General features: G+C 36.0%; 8 protein-coding genes across 8 annotated transcripts; 4 read left to right on the plus strand and 4 right to left on the minus strand.

Moving 5' to 3' along the window:
* Window positions 1–212: 212 nt before the first annotated feature.
* CBG04910 lies at window positions 213–3364 on the minus strand (the record flags this gene model as incomplete). The annotated part of the gene is made up of 8 exons (XM_002638028.2): window positions 213–219; window positions 266–544; window positions 595–740; window positions 784–874; window positions 926–1020; window positions 1069–1220; window positions 2659–2948; window positions 3357–3364. The coding sequence occupies 8 exons, from the start codon at window positions 3362–3364 to the stop codon at window positions 213–215; spliced, it is 1068 nt and encodes a 355-aa protein (XP_002638074.2).
* Window positions 3365–3986: 622 nt separating this feature from the next.
* CBG04911 lies at window positions 3987–5545 on the plus strand (the record flags this gene model as incomplete). The annotated part of the gene is made up of 3 exons (XM_002638029.1): window positions 3987–4021; window positions 4086–4526; window positions 4744–5545. 3 exons carry the CDS (start codon window positions 3987–3989, stop codon window positions 5543–5545), a joined length of 1278 nt encoding a protein of 425 aa, XP_002638075.1.
* A 648-nt stretch (window positions 5546–6193) lies between these two features.
* On the minus strand, window positions 6194–7647 carry CBG04912 (the record flags this gene model as incomplete). The annotated part of the gene is made up of 5 exons (XM_002638030.2): window positions 6194–6292; window positions 6339–6444; window positions 6490–6675; window positions 7141–7258; window positions 7305–7647. 5 exons carry the CDS (start codon window positions 7645–7647, stop codon window positions 6194–6196), a joined length of 852 nt encoding a protein of 283 aa, XP_002638076.2.
* Window positions 7648–8060: 413 nt separating this feature from the next.
* Window positions 8061–9648, plus strand: CBG04913 (the record flags this gene model as incomplete). Its single annotated transcript, XM_002638031.1, has 9 exons — window positions 8061–8083; window positions 8127–8261; window positions 8306–8511; window positions 8584–8695; window positions 8739–8958; window positions 9006–9115; window positions 9157–9378; window positions 9428–9533; window positions 9577–9648. The coding sequence occupies 9 exons, from the start codon at window positions 8061–8063 to the stop codon at window positions 9646–9648; spliced, it is 1206 nt and encodes a 401-aa protein (XP_002638077.1).
* A 718-nt stretch (window positions 9649–10366) lies between these two features.
* Window positions 10367–11393, minus strand: CBG04914 (the record flags this gene model as incomplete). The annotated part of the gene is made up of 3 exons (XM_002638032.1): window positions 10367–10553; window positions 10603–11274; window positions 11317–11393. The coding sequence occupies 3 exons, from the start codon at window positions 11391–11393 to the stop codon at window positions 10367–10369; spliced, it is 936 nt and encodes a 311-aa protein (XP_002638078.1).
* A 957-nt stretch (window positions 11394–12350) lies between these two features.
* Window positions 12351–12581, plus strand: CBG27256 (the record flags this gene model as incomplete). Its single annotated transcript, XM_045238248.1, has 1 exon — window positions 12351–12581. The coding sequence occupies one exon, from the start codon at window positions 12351–12353 to the stop codon at window positions 12579–12581; it is 231 nt and encodes a 76-aa protein (XP_045098364.1).
* Window positions 12582–13562: 981 nt separating this feature from the next.
* Window positions 13563–14737, minus strand: CBG27257 (the record flags this gene model as incomplete). Its single annotated transcript, XM_045238249.1, has 3 exons — window positions 13563–13934; window positions 13978–14565; window positions 14624–14737. The coding sequence occupies 3 exons, from the start codon at window positions 14735–14737 to the stop codon at window positions 13563–13565; spliced, it is 1074 nt and encodes a 357-aa protein (XP_045098365.1).
* A 2141-nt stretch (window positions 14738–16878) lies between these two features.
* On the plus strand, window positions 16879–17780 carry CBG27258 (the record flags this gene model as incomplete). The annotated part of the gene is made up of 3 exons (XM_045238250.1): window positions 16879–16908; window positions 16963–16982; window positions 17570–17780. The coding sequence occupies 3 exons, from the start codon at window positions 16879–16881 to the stop codon at window positions 17778–17780; spliced, it is 261 nt and encodes an 86-aa protein (XP_045098366.1).
* Between the last annotated feature and the right edge of the window lie 119 nt (window positions 17781–17899).

Raw genomic sequence — 17899 nt, forward strand, 5'->3', positions numbered from 1 at the left:
TATCGGAGGTTTTTCTGGAGTTACGGTATCTTTTTAGAATCGTTTTAAAACTATTCAATAATTTATTTAATTATTACAAATTTATTTTATCAATATGAGTTATTTTCGAATTGTTTGAATTTGGGAACATTTTGAATTTCCAAAATTTCTCTCCGGGTAGCTCCTTTTGATTTGTCATGTGAATGGCTATTCATAATACAGAATGTTTCTGTCTAACGACTGAAAATAAATGTTTCTTAAACCATGTACTAGTTTCAATACCTACCGTGATATGCAAAGAAAGAGCATCTCCACGAACCTTAAGACGACGGTGAGGAAAATTTCTACGGCCGCAAATATGTATTCTTCAGGAGAGATTTCTTCATAACCTTTTCCTCCCATTACCAAATGAATGCCATAAAAAAGATAGATCATCATGAAAAGAGCTGCCACGAGCGCGATGATCAAAGTTTGGAGTTTGACTGTGAAGAACATTGGGCAAACGAAGAAAACAATTCCGAACATTACGAAGCATGTGAAGAAGATAAAGATGTAAGCCACGCTTCTGGAAATGTGAAAAGTGTGATGACAGCTTCTACGACACTGGCTACTTACGTAGTCAATTCGAATTTTGTCTGTGAAGCAAAAGCAATGATCAACAGTGTGCATCCGATGCAAATGACCAGCTCTAGCAATAAGACGTTGAAATTGGGTCGGAGATGTGCTGAGATAACCATAAAAATGAGAGAAGTGACAAGCGTCTGAAAAAACGAAGTAATCAATGGAACCACTACATGTCCTTACAAACATTCCAGCCATTATGAGATTGACTGGAAACTTTCGACGAAATCCTTCACAGCAGAGCAATGAAAAATAAGTTGCCAATGATATGATACTGAAAACAAGACTGCTTTTTTTTGTTATCATGAGTTTTTTTTTAGCTTACAAGACTCCAATGGGAATTAGCCAATGCTTGAGAATGATATCCCTCGTTGGAGTATGCACTATAGGGACAACTGTGGCTGCGGCAGCGATGCATAGCTAAAGAATGGCGTTTTTTTGGGATACCTAAATGAAACTACTTCTTACCATAACGAATACCAAACCGAAGACTTTGCGAACGAATCCGGCACGAATGGTTTTGTTGGAGAACTGGGGTGAATACTTCCCGTCATTGTTTTCATTTTCTGTTCTTCGTCCTTTTTCAACGAGTTCGAGGTTTTCGGGTTGCATTGATGATACTTATAAGAAATAGTTTTTACCTGAAAAAATAAGTTCACTAGTTAAATTATGATGTTTTTTTTAATTGTAAGAGAGATGACGGGAATAAAACAGTTTTTGATCCACAAGAAGGAATAGAGATGACGAAATGAAAAAAAAATTGTAAGTGTTCTTCAATGTGAGCTTCCAACCGGAATATTTGAATTGGAAATGGAAACCACATTTGCGAAAATTCTTGAAGTTTTATATTCTCAACAACAAGAAAATATAAGACAGCATAGACAAAAATTGCTAGGTAGTCCATGGCAACGCTCACACAAGGAGCAGAAGAATGAGAGCAGAGGACGCACGGAAAGAATTTTGCATTTTTTCATCTGCGTCTTGTCAGCATAAATATTTTTGTCTTCAAGGGAAACGTGAGAAAACGGGAAAATTGCCTCTAGGGATGTTGCGCAACATTTTTAGCTTTAAAAAAACTTAGAAAGCTCTCAAAGTGGAGCACGGTGAATAAATCACGAAACAAGCACAGCTAGTGTTTGTTGAAAAAAAAAATTTTGGCAGGAATTCAAAAAAAAAAGGAATTCTGACGGGAATTCAAAAAAATATATCTAGGCGGGAATTCGAAAAAATACCATGGCGGAAATTTAAAAATATATGTTTTGGAGGGAATTCAAAAAAAATATTTTGGCAGGAATTCAAAAAAAAAATTTTGGCGGGAATTTGAAAATAACTTTTTGGCGGGAATTTAAAAAATTTTGGCGGGAATTCAAAAAATAAAAGATTTTGGCCGGAATTCAAAAAAAATGATTTTGGCGCGAATTCAAAAAAAAATTTTTGCGGGAATTAAAAAAAATATTGTGGCCCGAATTCAAAAAAAAAATCCCAGTATTCTACAACTTTCTAAAACTTTCTAAAAAAAAGAATTCTCACGGGAGTTCGAACAAATATGTTTTGGCGGGAATTCAAAAAAATAAGAAGAAAGGCGATTCGAGAACAGGTATCTTCAGTTTTGATTGTGGTGTACTCATGGCATTTGACAGGTGCTTTAAATAAAATATGTTATTTATAGAGTCTCTTTTGAAAGAGGCTTATAACATACTTGCAACGGACCAGGGCTGATTTTTTTTTAAATTTATGATTGATACCGTTATTTCTCTAATAGAAGGCGACACAAGCCGTCAACTTTGAATTCAATTATTTCGCTTCCTGTCAAAGATATGAAAAGTCGTCAACCGATAAATTGTTTGTCATAATATCAGAAGTGTTTTGTCGGTTGTCAGATTTTTGATATCTTGCATAGAAATCAAGATACTTGAGCTCAAATGTGATAGTGTGAGCTCAAATTTGATAGTGTACCCTCTACAACTTACGGAAATCACAAACCTTACAAAACAGGTTCGGGTCCCTCAAATTTTAAACCAAATCTGGCACCATACATTTCAGTTTAGTCTAACTTACCTTCAACCAGAGGAAGTGGCTGATGCTCGGAGTTTTCTCTAGAACGTTCCGTTGAGCTTATCATAGTTGCAGTCGTTGTAGTCTGTGGTCTCGGAGTACTGAACCTCGCATCAAAACTGACACAAAGTTGCTGACCAATTGCAATTCTGTTACAGTCGAGACCAGGGTTCATTTCCAGCAATTGTCTCTCGGATAACCCATTTTCAGTCCAGATTTTATAACAATAATCTCCTGAATTTATCCTATAGAACTTTGTGCAATCAGGTCTAGTAGAAGACTGGGTGCAAAGCCTGAAAAAAATTTGGGGTCTTATTCAAACTTTGAAAAAATACCTCTGCCTAACATAGCTGGTCACAATTCAGTCCTGGATTCAAAGCTATCAGATTTTCAATTGAGATTCCTAGAGCATTTGCAATTCCCCAGCATAAGTCTCCAGGTTCCACGAATCCCCACGCAGAACTGAAAGTAGATGAAGTGCTAGGTATTTTGAATAAGAATATGAACACGGCTAAAACTATGCATGTTTTTATTCAGAACAAAAAGTGAACAGTTTTTTTTTTCAAATAATGAGAAAAAAAGTTTTTCGGCGGGTTTTTAGGGCAAGAAGTAAACCTGTACAAACATACCAAACGATTAACACACAGAGTTCTTTAGTTTTATGCCCACACACGGAGACAACAAAAAAATGTTGTTTTAACAGAATCATCCTGACTATGATCTAGGAAATTTGAGGACAATGTTTACTTACTATACAGGTGCGTTTAGTTAGGTGCGTTTTTTTTTGCCGAATCGCTACTTTTGATTATTTTAGCATCACAAAGGCCCGCCGTATAGATCTTTGATTGTTCAATCAAATAGAAATAGACAAAATCATTGGATTTTGGCTAATAAAAAATAAGACTGATGTTCGACGAATGTTTCTTAAATGGGTCCTTTTTATATTACCGTAACACCTGCAATAGTAAGACCCCCACTGTCCAGTTTCAACTCGGCTCCCGCCAAAGATATCAAAAATGTGTCAATTATTTAAACACTTCTGATATTATGATAAACAGTTTATCAGTTGACAACTTTTTGATATCTTCAACAGCAACCGAGAAAAATTGGCTCGAAGCTGAAAAGGGGGCTCTTCTATTACAGTTTTTAGGGTTTATTTAAATATATTGTGATGATAGTGAAAGGAACGTTTGCATGCTTATTTTGAATCAAAAATATTATTGATGTTTTTTTTGAAGACCTTAAACCCAAACATCCTGTTATCACTATTTAACTGATAACAAAAATATAAACACTTTTAGTGTTAATCGATTCATTTTTTGATTACTACTATGTCGAATTCTGACCAAAAAGAGTCACTGGTTGTGTGAGTTTTGAAAAAAATCATAAGAAAAATCGGTCTGAAAAGATTAATATATTTTTAGTTACAGATTGAAGAAAACTTCCAAAACCCAGTTTTACGCTCAGTTATTTGGCATTTTCTGTTTCGGATTCGTTTTGAGTACTATTCTGGTTACTTCAATCTTTGTTGCTTTTCATTTTCTTTGGAGTGCGAAACCTGCAATTTTACTGGAAAACTCGAAAAATGCTTTTATTTTGTCTGGAAACTACACTCCATGCAACCGAAGAATTATCGGTTGGAGTCGATTGTATGACAGAGAAGAGCTCACGAATGAGCAAATTTCCAAGATGACACATATCATTTTTGGACCCATTACTTGGCAGTATGGGATCATTCGATTCAGGAATAAAATGGAAAAAGAGGTTTTTGAAAGATTACAAGAGAAATCAAAAAGTCATGATGTCAAACTTCTACTATCAATGGAAATTAATAACGAGGTGAATGACCCGGCGACGAATTTGGCAACTATGTGATTTTTCCAGTTACAGTACATTGTCTAATTGAAGGTTATCCAAACCATCAATTCTGAGCTTAATTATCTCGATTTCTGTGAAAGATAACAGAAATTTGTCAACTGAACATTTTATCAGTTGTCACATTTCAGATATCTTTCACAGAAATCGAGATAATCGGTTTGGGTGGGCTTCTGTAAAAGGAAATACTGTAGTTAAAATTACAAATTTCAGAAAAATGATATGGCACTTGAATTCTTTCCTCGCCACCCATAAAATTGATGGAATCGAATTAAACTGGAAATTTCCAACCAAAAACCTGGCTCAGATTGTTTATTTTTGTGAGAAAATGCGACAGTACAACAAGAACATGACTAGAGAATTCATATTGGCACTATCTCTTCCAGCTTCTGATATTGGTTTGAACCTCGAAAGTATTATGGAGCATGTGGATTTTTTGAATATAGAAACGGCGGACTACTATTCTCTATTGCAACTGGAGCACCCTCAACTGATTGGTCCGCCGTCGCCGTTGTATTCTGGACATGCTGGAGTGGAGAACGTGGACAGTACGATGACATACTATACTTGTGCAACCGAGAATCCAGAGAAATTGAATATGAAATTAATGTTTGGAGGAAGGTACTGGAAAAATGTCAGAAAGCCAATTGGGTCTTCTGAACCTTTGTGGATGTTAGCAGAAAAATATCATGGGAACGTTGATGGAGATTGGTTGGCATGGAAAGATCTGGAAAATGGTGGATGGGATTTGAAATCCGCTTCTTGGAACAATGAATCAAAAACTCCGTATATTTATGATCAACTGGAACAAACTTATTTGGCATTTGAGAATGAGAGAAGTTTATTGGAGAAAATCAGATATGCGATTGACAAAAATATTGGAGGATTTGTGATTTGGAAACCAATTTTTGATGATGAAGAGAACACACTTTTGGATGTGATGTCTTCATCAAAGTTCTGCTCAACCCAGGATAATAAAACTGCGGTTTTTGATTGTGATGTTTATAAACAATGAAAATATTGATTTATTTTTCCGATATTCCTTTGTACGGCATAAAACCAAGTATCCACGGTCCTTTTGTCACAGTTCCTACATATCCGTTCCAATCCACATTCTTCTAGATATATGAAAAATGATTGCTCGTAGTCTGCCTACCGTAACAGATGTAATAGAAAGACCCATTACATTTAACTTTGAGACAATTTTTCTCGGTTCTTGTCAAAAATATGAAAAAAAAGCAATTGATAAAATGATACTGGTAGTGTGATAAACATTTTATCAGTTGACTACGTGTTGATACCTTGCATAGGATTCGAGATAATTGAGCTCAAACTAAACAAAGTGAGGGCCCTTATATTACGGGTTTTACCGTAGTTGGGTGTTCACTCATATTTCATTATGACAGAGAATAGGTTGGGCCAAGAATTTACCATCGCTCATGGCTTCATCAGATGTTTCTCCTAGACTAAACATTACAAGCAAGCACATAGCAAAACTCGAAATGTGTGATTTCAATCCGCTGCAAGCGACATGTGATAATTTCATTCGAATGGTTTTGTCCTTGGATATCATATCTTTTCACATGATTAAGAAAATAATTCAATAAATAAGAAAACATTAATAGACCAGCCATACACGGTTGTAGAATGAAAGCGACTCGAATCACGACTTCACACTTTTTCTGCAATAGTCGACAAACTCCAACAATTTTCTCTGTTCTCTTGCAGCGTCTAGAAGTTTCATCTCAATTTGGTGTTCAATCTGAAATGTCTCGAATAAGACTTTTATTGAAAAAGTAGATACATACCGGAACATCGAACTTTTTCATGTGTTGCTCTAAAAATGTAATACAGTATGAAAAAGTACGGTTTTGTTCCGAGTCTGCGTTCCAGCAATGTTGCATCAGATGGTATCTAAAGGATGATTGCTCTAGTCTGTTTAGTTGGGTGGTCACTCACATTTCATTGTGGCAGAAAGCAGGTTGGGCCAAGAATTTACCATTGCTCATGGCTTCATCAGATGTTTTTCCTAGACTGAATATTTCATGCATGCAAACAGCAAAATCCCCGAGGTCAGCTTTTGTTGAAAACTTGCAGACAAATCCACACCGACAAGGCGGAAGTATTCCAGTTTCATCATTACATCTGAAAATCGAAAAAATTGTTCAAAACTTCCAATGCGGCCTTATCTGTTGTTTTCGGGAAATGCTCCTGCTAAAGTAAATCCGCTGATTCGAATTGTTTTGTCGTCGGATATCATAACATTATGAAGGCATAATTGAAGATGTTTAATCTGGAAGAAGCATAATCATCAGTGTTTTGGACGATTTTTTTAACTGATAGTTTTTCTAAGTAGTCCATCCCATTACTGATTTGATAAGCAAATGAAATCAAATCAACAGTACGTAAGATATCCATGTTACTGTCTAATTTCCGATTTTTAATGTTGTAACTATTTCTATCTTCTGTTAGTTGATCATTGAAGCCTTCTTTTTGGAACTTTTTCAAAAATGAAAAGAGATTTCCTCCGATTGGATATTCGGTTACAATACACATCTCAGTTCTTTAAAAATGATTAATATTGTTTCGACATTCAGTAAATCAACTTACTCATTTCTTACAAATCCAAGGTAAGCCAAAATGTTTGGATGTGTTGGGAACCCTGACATTGTTTTTACGGCCATTTTCAATAAACTTAATGCAATATTATCGTTTGCGATGTGAGCCGCTTAAACGTGTTTCATGATTTTTAGGGTTCTAACTCATCCACTTACATTGCACAATAACTGCTAAAGTGTCAGTTTCATCCCTTTTTGATCGTAAAAATGCTAAACTCAGCTTTCCTTTATAAAATGAACCGGTTTCGATGACTTTGTACATTTCAAGGTTTGACTCATCAATTTCAAAATTTTCTTGTAAACCATCGTTGGAGTTATTAGACCTAGGGGGAGAAACTAATGGTTCAACAGGTTCCTCTCTGAAAATTCTCCTTTTTTTCAGCAAAAAAATACTTGGCGGATACCTATTCCCCAATTCCTGCATTGCACGTAACTCTCGATGTTCGTTATACCTGAAATTTTTTTGTGTTTCAGAAACTACCTTAAAGTGGACGGTCATGATGCAGGGATTTTACCTTCTTTTGCACAAACACCAAATCAAAAGCGAGATAATAAGCAATAGGAATAATATAACACCAAATAGTAAGTAGAGGTACATCATTTTTACGGTAATGGATACGACGGGATGAAATAGGGAGACGCTATTGAATAGCTATCAAATCAAGAACAGGTAATTAGCAATGAGCAATGAAGTCAAAAACATTTAGCCATTTCGGTGAAGGAATTCTTAATCGAATCACCGTTTCCTCATAAGTTATTTTCGCAATTGCTAGTGATAAATTACTAACTGCTTCCGCTGGTAATCACCCTGTTCTTTTGATCATTTGAAGACGTAGAAGAAGGAGATACGGCGGTCAGCCACTATTCATTATCTTATCGTCACCGTGAACATTATTCTTATATCTTCGAAGAATGGACTTTTTGATACAACCCAGGTAAACACATTCCCTAAATTTCAATTATCCATTTCAATTTCAGTGATCCTGGAAACTCTAAAGATCATAATCTCATTTGGAAGCTGATTTCCATTAGTTTTGTGATCGTCATTGTTGTTTTGGGATTTTGCATTTTGTATTTATGGATCAAACTGAAATCGGTGATAAGAAAAATCAGGTGAGTAAGAATTACAAGCATTTTTAATAACAAATAACGATTAGGAATCCAAGAAATGACGCTGAATTGGAAACTTGTGAACCGATGTTACCAATAATCGAGCCAGTGAATGAGCCGGAGCAGGTTGTCATGGAAATTCCAAATGAACATCAGAATGCCAACACTTGGAATTTGGAATATGTCCATCAGATTGAAGAGAACGTTTATCATACTCTTGGGTTGGGATACATCACAATGCTAAGAAGAAATCGTGAGCTGGTCATTGTGAAACGCAAGCAGCCATAACCTGAATATCCTAAATTCCTCTTTTCTTCTTATTCAGGTTCCACCGACCCAGAACAGCAAAAAGTAATCAAAGATGAGTTGAGATTCCTCACTGAAGGTATAGAAAGGCACCCCAATTTGTTAACATTCATCGGACATGAGGAGAATGGGTAAGTTTACTTGTTTTTTGATAACACTCTAAAGGTTGTTCAGATCCCGAATTTCAATTTACATGGAACATCCAGAAGGAGGGAACCTTTTGAAGTTTGTCAAAAGATTCGATGATTCAAACTTTGGGAACCATCTGAGAAATGTTGGGTACGAAAACACTCACTGGGTTCTGGATAGCAGATTGACCACACTCTGCACATTTGACTTGCTTTCCTTTTCATGGCAAATCGCGAATGGAATGAAATATTTGGCTGGAAATGAAGTAAGACCTTTGCCAGTTTTTCAATATGTTAGCACCCCGAATTTCAGTTTGTTCATCGTTGGCTTACGCTCAAAAACGTCTTTGTGACCGCTAACAAAACTATTCGAATTGGGAATTTCAATTTGACTCGCCGGTTTGGAAATAATCCTTACTACGCGTAAAAACTTTCCTGTTTCCAATCAGCCATACGAAATTCAGAATTGTCACTCAACGAACACAACTCGACCTTCATCATCAAGCACCTGAATTGAACTCAAATGAAAATCGATTTTCGGAGCAATCCGATGTTTGGTCATATGCTGTAAGCATTTGGCGACTTTGGACCCTTGGGAAAATTCCATATGAGGGCGTTGAGAATGTTGAAGAATTCATAGGGGATGGAGGTCGACTTTCAAAACCGGAATACGCTCATCAGGAAGTGTTAGTTTTGATTCTAATAAAGTTTTTTTTTGTATTTTACATTTTTCAGGTACCATTACATGTTGGAGTGTTGGAAAAGGGAAAAACTAGACAGGCCAACTTTTAGTAAACTCACTGAGTTCTTCGAAAATCATATGGACAGCCATGGGCTTCAGGTATTTTTCATGCTGATAAGAAACTTTTCATCGTTGTTTTTAGATCAAAAGACAAATCGATCAAAAACTTGAAGCATCGAGAACTGTTCAAGAGGCGATGGAAGCTTCGGGATGAACAATTAAAAAGATAAAGCTTCAATTTTGTAGTTGACAACTTTTTTGTATAAATTCTTCTAAATGAAATATAGCGCTTGAAAAATTCAAGACTTCGAGTTCAATGTAATTTCTCATGTTTTGACATTTTATCGCGTTTTGAACAAACACGCTACATCCATCCGGACATACGGAATTTGGTGAAAGTTATTAGTAATGATTGGTTATGTGGCTGCACAGGAAAATATGCGAGAACGAAATGTTGCTCAAAGTGAAAAATTATTCCAGAAGTTTTGATTTCTCGGAAATTTTCAGAATAAACTAATCAACTTCAGTTTTGTGTTTCCATATTCATTTACAAAGTTTGTACTACAAACACAATGGTTTTGTAGGACAACGTTCAGTTTAGTGCAAAAGTTGGAATTTTCAGCTTTTTTTGTTTGCAAATATGTATATTTAACCAGAATGTAATTTGACATGACAGTTGTCAATTCGAAAACGTTCATTTTAAGTTTGAGTTAAAATGTTTTTGATACGATAGACGATTTTTTTGTTGACAACTTTTTCATATCTTTGACATGTACTGAGGTGGATCGGCTCTAAAGTGTTGGACTACCTATCAATATTATTTATGTAAAGTTCATTCCGATGTTAAATATTTAGAAGTAAAAAACATCTTCAGAAGATTAAAATTTTATAGCTTGCAAAGAATAACAATTAAAAAAAATAAAAATCAGAGATTATTGTGTTCTTGGAAGTTTGGCCAAATTTTCCTCATTCCAAACTACAAAAAGGACCCTATGGCCTGTATTGTGGAATGCGACAGTAGCTCTCATCTGGTCGGATTGCCGATGAATGTCCACTGTGCCGTCAAACACTGTCCACTGATCTAGCCATTCGTTTTTGATTGAATTAATCTCCGCGACCCTGAAAATCATTTTTGTAATGTTTAAAAATCGGTAAATTCAGTGCTTACGTTGTTGTCGATACGGTCGTCTCGATTCCTGTGAAGAATTCCGTGATTTTTTTATTAGAATGCATGATGGCATAAAAGTGAGCAATGCCCGAGGCTGTGTGGTTCCCAGAAATCCATGCTTTCAAGAAAGTATTCACTGTCTTCTGTACTCCAGATATCGAGCATAGAATTTTCACGAATTTCGAGTTCGAGATGACGTCAAAGTCTTCCGCGGTGAGTTTCACTCCCTTTTCGGATCCCGCGTAATTACAAATGTCGACGTTACCAAACTTTTGAATTCCATGAAGATTCGGGAAAAGCGATGTAACCGGATGAGTATATTTAATGTTACACAATTCAATATTCGAAATGCACGATAACTGCTTCGTCAATTTTCCAATGAGCTCCACGACAGCCTTCATCTTTCCGGCAGAATAGTCAGCGAAAGAAAACTGGCAGCTGTATTCACCGACGGAGACTGGAACTGACGTTTTGTCAAGTCTAAAGTTCATCATATGATCTAGCTTCGTATAGTAGAAAATATTAAAAGACAGATATCCAGAAGACGTGTTCAATCGAATCTCGGTGTTTGTACGGGATACATTAAGCTGCATGTCGTACACTACGATTTTTCGAACTCCGAGATGCATGAATCGTGAGCAAGCATTGGCGGATAGAGCCGAGAAGAAAAATCTGAAAGTACACAATGAAAATGTTAACGAAGTTCGAACTAACCTTTCTCGGATATTCATTTCCTCAATAATTTCCTTCTGGACCAATGTGGGGTACTTTAGTAGTTTGAAAGAAGACATTTTAGATGCTGAAAAAATATGTCATGAGTTTAATAGGTTTATAGAAATTAATAGGCTTATTATGAAACAGTTAGGAGCTAAAATCAGCTGAAACGGGAGATAAAAATCCCCGACTCCAACCATTCCTAGCCCTCACAACTTTAAATCAGCACTCTAGAAAGACTTACTTTTTTGGTTTGACGTCGAATCTCCTTGGACAGCAGCGAATGTGATAGTAGGTGGAATGATGACAGAGTGAGCAGAATGATGACAATGTTAGGTACTCGTCTGAAACCAAATGAGGACCCTATCTGTCGTTTGTCTCGACATCTTCCGGGTTCCGCCATCCACCGTACTTTGTGTGGGCCAGATTAATCTGTTCTCATGGGAAGAATATGATATGGTCCTATTGGTTATGTGGCTGCGCATTAAAATGTGTGAGCGATCTAGCAATAGTGTCGTCATAAAGTGCCTGAAAAAATATTCAAGGAGTTTTGAGCGATTAACTCCAAAAATGAGCTACCTTACTCCCATGGTGGGGTCAAGAATTCTACAAACCTTGCCCAAAATAAAAAGTGCTCCTTACAACTAATTTTTCGATTAGTCTGAAATTTTCAGTGTGTACTATTCAAAATTAAAACTTCAATTTTAAGCAAATCTTCTGGGTGACATTCTAAAATTTGACAAGACATGCACGGACAACCCGTTGGCCCTTGCAAAAAACCAAAACTCTCGAACACATAACTTTATCACCAAAACTCTCGAACACATAACTTTATCATAAAAACATATTGGAGTCAAACATCACGACTTATTTTTAAAAATCCATTACTAAAATGGATCTCCCTTCTAGGGTTTCCATTTGGGCGGGTGAAGAAGCTGATTCCACAGATCTTGGGTTAATCTTGTTTCTCGAATTTCTTCTTTTTTCGTTTAGTTGCCCTCCGCTTGTATTTTCTCATTTCTCCACATTTTATCATGATCAATCACCCGTTAGCTTTAATTGTGGTATTCGTATCAGCTGTGATGTGTGCTGTAGTATTGCTCACAATTTTCTATTCGCTCAAGCATCAATACAAAGTCAGACTGCAAGGAACTGCGATTCATATGGTATTGGACGGAGGTGGCCAACGATTAGTCAGAAGAATCAGAAGTTATGAAAGAGAGTCGGACGAGGAGGTTGAGCAGCATATCCCACTTGAATTCTAGTTTGCTTAAATGTGTGGTGACTTTTTTTTTGAAAATTTTCTAATCATTTTGAAAATAGCAATATAGTAGCTGAACGATTTTTTTTTTATTTTTTCTGATTTTCGGCATTTTCCTTTGGCATTTTTCGTCAATGGCATTTTTCTCTCTCAATAAAATTATTTCATAAAGTTACCTTTTTTGGACTTTTTATAGCACCGGTCAAATAAGCACCGGTCGATACGATACCGTAAAACCTGTATAGAATAGACCTTTTAATAGTAGAAGGGCCCCTCTAATAGAAGGGCCCTCCGAGAGGGGATTATTGTGAAAAATCCGAAATTTTACACAATTTTTGTTGAAACACTCTTTTTTGCTGAGAAAATTTCTTAATTTTGGTCATGAATTTTGAACGAAAATTCACCAAATATTTTTTTTTAATTTTGGAAAAAATCACCGGAAAAATAGAAGGGCCCCTCTAATTGAAGGGCCCCTGTAAAAAAGAAGCCCTCCGGAGGTACCCTAAACAATGAAAGAGCATGCCCTTCTAAAACAGGTTTCATGATCAAGAGTGTTCTGTTCAGCTGTCAAGCTTCCGGTCACTTTGAAAATTTTGGAGTTAGTAAAACAGACCTAGATTGAAAACTTTGCATTCACAGAATTAGTTGAAAATACCTAGCTTTTCAGCTTTTTGCCGGTTTTTGAAAGACACCCCTTCTTGGCCTGTTTTGTACTGAAAACGTGAAAAACGGGCGTTTTTTAGAAATCGGCAAATAACGGAAAAACGAAGGAAATTCTGTGAAATCATTTTTTAAAACTTCTACTAACTGTTTTATTTTCAGAACAGTACTCAGTCTTTATAAATATTGTGTAGTCATTGTAAACAAAATTCATTTTTTTGCTGTACAGTTTTTTTTGTCAAAATGCTTGACACCAAGAGTTTAATCCGGTCATACGCATAATCTGTGACATAAAAATTGTTTAAAATTAAAAAAAAATCAGCAATTAACATGCATGAAAACCATCCAGACTCCAGTCAAGTAGCTCGGCCTTCTTTCGATTTTCACGGAAGTATGTGAATAATCCTTCGAATATGCCTGACACAATAGTTCGCTCATTGCTCCATTCGTACATTGTTATTTTCCCATAAAAGTTTCGTTCAGTGTGCGAAAATTCATTTCCGCTTTCTTTGTCGGCGTCCCAGAACAGCTTGTACATCTTCGGTGCTTCAGATTTCTCCAACACACGCTCCTTCAAACTTCTATTCACAGCAAATCGTATCAAAGATTTTAGAGTAGCTCGATGATCAATAAAGTTTAACGCTTTCTGTCTGACGAGATGCTTGTCCGATGAGCAACTTCTTTTAGTTCTCAAGCTCTGAAAAATAATAAATTAGACAAATCTTTTGAATTGGTCTCACCGGATTCGGGATGATTCTAACCCAGTAATCTTCCTCCCACTTGTCGGGTTGCATTTTCTCTCCGTAGTCTTCAGCGTTAAACCCTTCCGGTCGATCTTCTATCCTTATGGCGTAACTTTCTGTTACAACTTTCTCTCCAATGAGTTCTCGGAATATTCCTCCCACGTTGTTCGAATATTGTTTTTCTTTGGTACCGGAGAAGCTACCGTTGTAGTTTACGTAACCATCATACCCATTATAACTGCCGTAGGGGCTATTATATCCGCTGTTGGAGTTACCAGAACTACCATAGTAACTACCGTAACTACCGTATCCGTTATAACTGCTATAGGAGCTATTATATCCACCATAGTAATTGCTAGGACTACCATAATAACTACCGTAACCATCATAGCCGCCATAGTAGTAACTTCTCGTTGTTTTTGGTCTATCAGTGTCTCCTTGGTTCTCCGTGACGTACTGTTGAGTTGTTGCCTCTTGTTCCGAGTGGGTTGTTTCCGGAATTGTATCCCAATGACGTTGAATCCAGTTATCCAGAACTATTTTTGCTTTTTTCGGGTTTTTTTGTTGGTTTATTTGTTCGGTTAGCTGAACATGAACCGTTGTATATATGAGAATTTACAGTAATCTTCAAAAAATCACCTACTTTCAAAACATCGGATTTTGGAGCATTTGGAAACAGCTCCTCAAAAGTGTTTGGTAATAAATGATCCTCTGCCAAACATAGTGTCACAAAAAGTACAACGATAAACGTCCTCATTGACAATTGTGTATAATAAAACTTTGACCGAATGCGATCTTTTATACCCGGTCAAAAGTTTTGGTTAATCCGTTGAGGTGTTTGAACGAAAGGAAAAAAGAACGTAGTCCTTTTCATGACTCACGTAAATTTTTTAAAAGCAGAAGTTTTAGTCTTTATGAGCAGTGAGTAATTTTTGATCTATCAGTTTATCCTGATGGTTTTTTTTAATCAAAAAAGAGTTTGTAGTTTGAACGTGGAAGTGATCTGTGAAGTTTTTCACATCCTAGTTTGGACGAACCGTCATCAGATAAGTCGGATCACAGAATGATCATTGCTGTTGAATGTTGAGTTTTGATCTGGAAAAAAAGCCAATTACAGTACCGACCACAAGTTAGTCAATTTTTAATATTTCTAGTTAAAAATCGCAAACTTTGGTTGTCTAAAAATATACTATGTTTGTAGCGGTTTTCATTTCAACCCATAGTTTTGAGCATACTTGCTAAATCTCGTCCCGGCCCGGGTCAGCCCTGGCCAGGCTGGAGAAAAATTATCCCGGCACGGCCCGCCGGCCCGGGTTCCAAATATTTAAAAATGTTTCTGTTGATTTTTGATACATTTTTCTCAAAATAATCATTTTAAATCACGAAATTTATCCCATGACCCTTCTTAAACCTGAAAACATTGAAATTTTGATAAAATGTTCCCAAAAATCCAGTTTTCTCTCAAAAAATGACTCTTAAAGTGAAAATTCCTTCACCGGCCCGGCCCGGCCCGGCCCGCGACATGTATGGTTTTAAGCTTTGAACTGAATACCATAAAGCTTCAAATTAATTTTATAATTTCAGCGGGGAATGTCAGAGTGTCGGTGAGTCTGAATTCTTTTAATTTCTATTTGAAAAACTTTAGAATTTCGGATTTTTAAGGCTATCCCCCACCTTTAACCCCTTCAACTTTCAGAAATGTTCAATGAGGTTTTATTAATAACAAACAAGTTTCTAGTTTAGAAAACACTCCAATCCTGTAATTTGTTTTATTTACATATTATTTAAATATCATTTTAATATCAAAATCCATTATCATTTCATGCTCTAATATTAATATGTCCAACAATAAACAACCAATTCTCAGAAATTCCAATAACTTTTTGGTTAACTTGTATTTCCTTGTTTTACAACTGAAAATGGATTTATACACCATTTTTCGTTTACTCGGGGTTCTCTTAAAATTTCGTTACTGTAACATGTATAAGATATGCCGTTCTTATTTCATCCATAGTTGGTCTTGTAACTCATATCATTCATGCCTATTTTCTATTTCAAATTCTCCGGACTTATCCATTCACTATTTGCCTTTTTGTTTTCTGCATTCGAGGCTTGGTCTGGCTTTTAGTTCAAGCCATTGTAGAAGCCTATATGATTCTGATAAACATCGATCAGCGAAACTGTGTTGGCTTTGCGAATCAAGCTGATTTAAAATTGAAATTTGTAGCGCAAACGCTGAATCTTTTGAGCTTGCTCACTGGCTAATGATTGGAATTTGTGTCCTTCAAATTGTCGATTTCAAAAGAGTTGGTACACACATTTGGAGCATAAAAAATTGTATCGAAGTGTGTGTGATTACTGTAGTTCCTGAAGTAATACTGGCCCTGTTGATTTTGTATTCCGTTTTCTCTGTGATATTCGAACTGAATATTTTCGGAGGTTGTACAACAAGCTTAGAGTTTGAAGAATATCTACGAAAAAAATCGAGTTGGAAAACATATTTAATTTAAGCGACAGAAATCATTGAATTATACTCCAAAACCTTGTTTTATCTTTTGAGTATTTTCCTGTTTTTTTTATATGCTTTGTATACGTTCGAAAAACGGCGAGGACCAAAAAAAGATCTTTTTTCGAATTATTTTTTGGCTGTTGCTATCGTTTTTCGTACCGATTCATTTATCAACATTCTCAAATAAGCGGCTCCTGAATCCAGATTCAACTAGTATACCGGACTTGTTGGTTCTTTTGAAAAAATCTAAAATTTGAAAATATTTTAGAGTAAACAAAATTTTAGCTGATATGATTTTCGAGCTCTATCAGACTATCGGCGCGGTTTTTCGTCCAACTTTCGTTTTTACACTTTGCACTGGATATCAGGAAGCTGTGAAACCATTTTTTATGATTTCAGCTGGGAATGCCAGAGTGTCGGTGAGTCTAAAATTGCTCAAATTTCGATTGAATTTTGAAGTTTCGAATTTTCAGGATAGCTCAATTGCTGCAAGGTATCGCAGATCAACTTGATATTTGAGAATTGAAAATTTTTTCTTAATTTTTTCATTCGGGGTTCTCTCATAATTTCGTGATTGATGACATCACTTCCTTTCACTATTTCGAAAATTTCCGAAAAAAAACATTATCAACAATGTTTTTTACCTGGCACCAGCTGTTTATCAGTTCAAACATTTTGTTGATTGTGAAATTTTTAGTTTCCTGTATATAAACGCATGCCTTTTTCATTTTCTATCATTCTTATGATTATGAAAATGGAAGCGAAAAAATCATTTCTCGATTTGCCAGTAATGGTATGGGAGCACATATCTTGGTATCTCGATTTTCAGTCAATGTGAGGCTTTGTTTTTTTTAAATCGTGAAAATAGAACCTATTGAGAGAAAAGGAAGATTTTGCCGTTTACAGGGTGGCGCACAATTACCCGGACTGATAAAAACGGGTATATCTTCAGACATGAGTAAGGGCAAAATCGGTAGAAACCAGTTGGAATTTTCCATGTGAATTTTCAAAACACCATTCGAAGAATATTAGAAAATAAGAATCAAAATATTCAATTTAACAAATATAGCCTTTTTTCAGACTTGCACTTCAAAAAACGTGCCATGGTTTTCGTGATTTCATCGAAGAACAAAAACCGGACCTCAATCTTTCTTCCATGGATATTTTCCTATTTCCTCGATTTGCTCGACTGGTTTTGAAATCAAAAATCGATAAGAAAACTGTGATCATAGAATACGGAGGAACCAATACTGGATGTCAAGTGTCAAGTCGGCCAGAGAATCATAATTGACGGATCACATTTTTTGAATATTTTTGCTGAAAATGATTTGAAAATTGTTCTGACATATCAAAAATCACTATTGGACTATCTCAAGGTTCATGTGGACCACAAGGGGCAACAGAATAGAC

This window comes from Caenorhabditis briggsae (assembly GCF_000004555.2).
Source record: "Caenorhabditis briggsae complete genome, chrV, whole genome shotgun sequence".
Lineage (NCBI taxonomy): Eukaryota > Metazoa > Nematoda > Chromadorea > Rhabditida > Rhabditidae > Caenorhabditis > Caenorhabditis briggsae.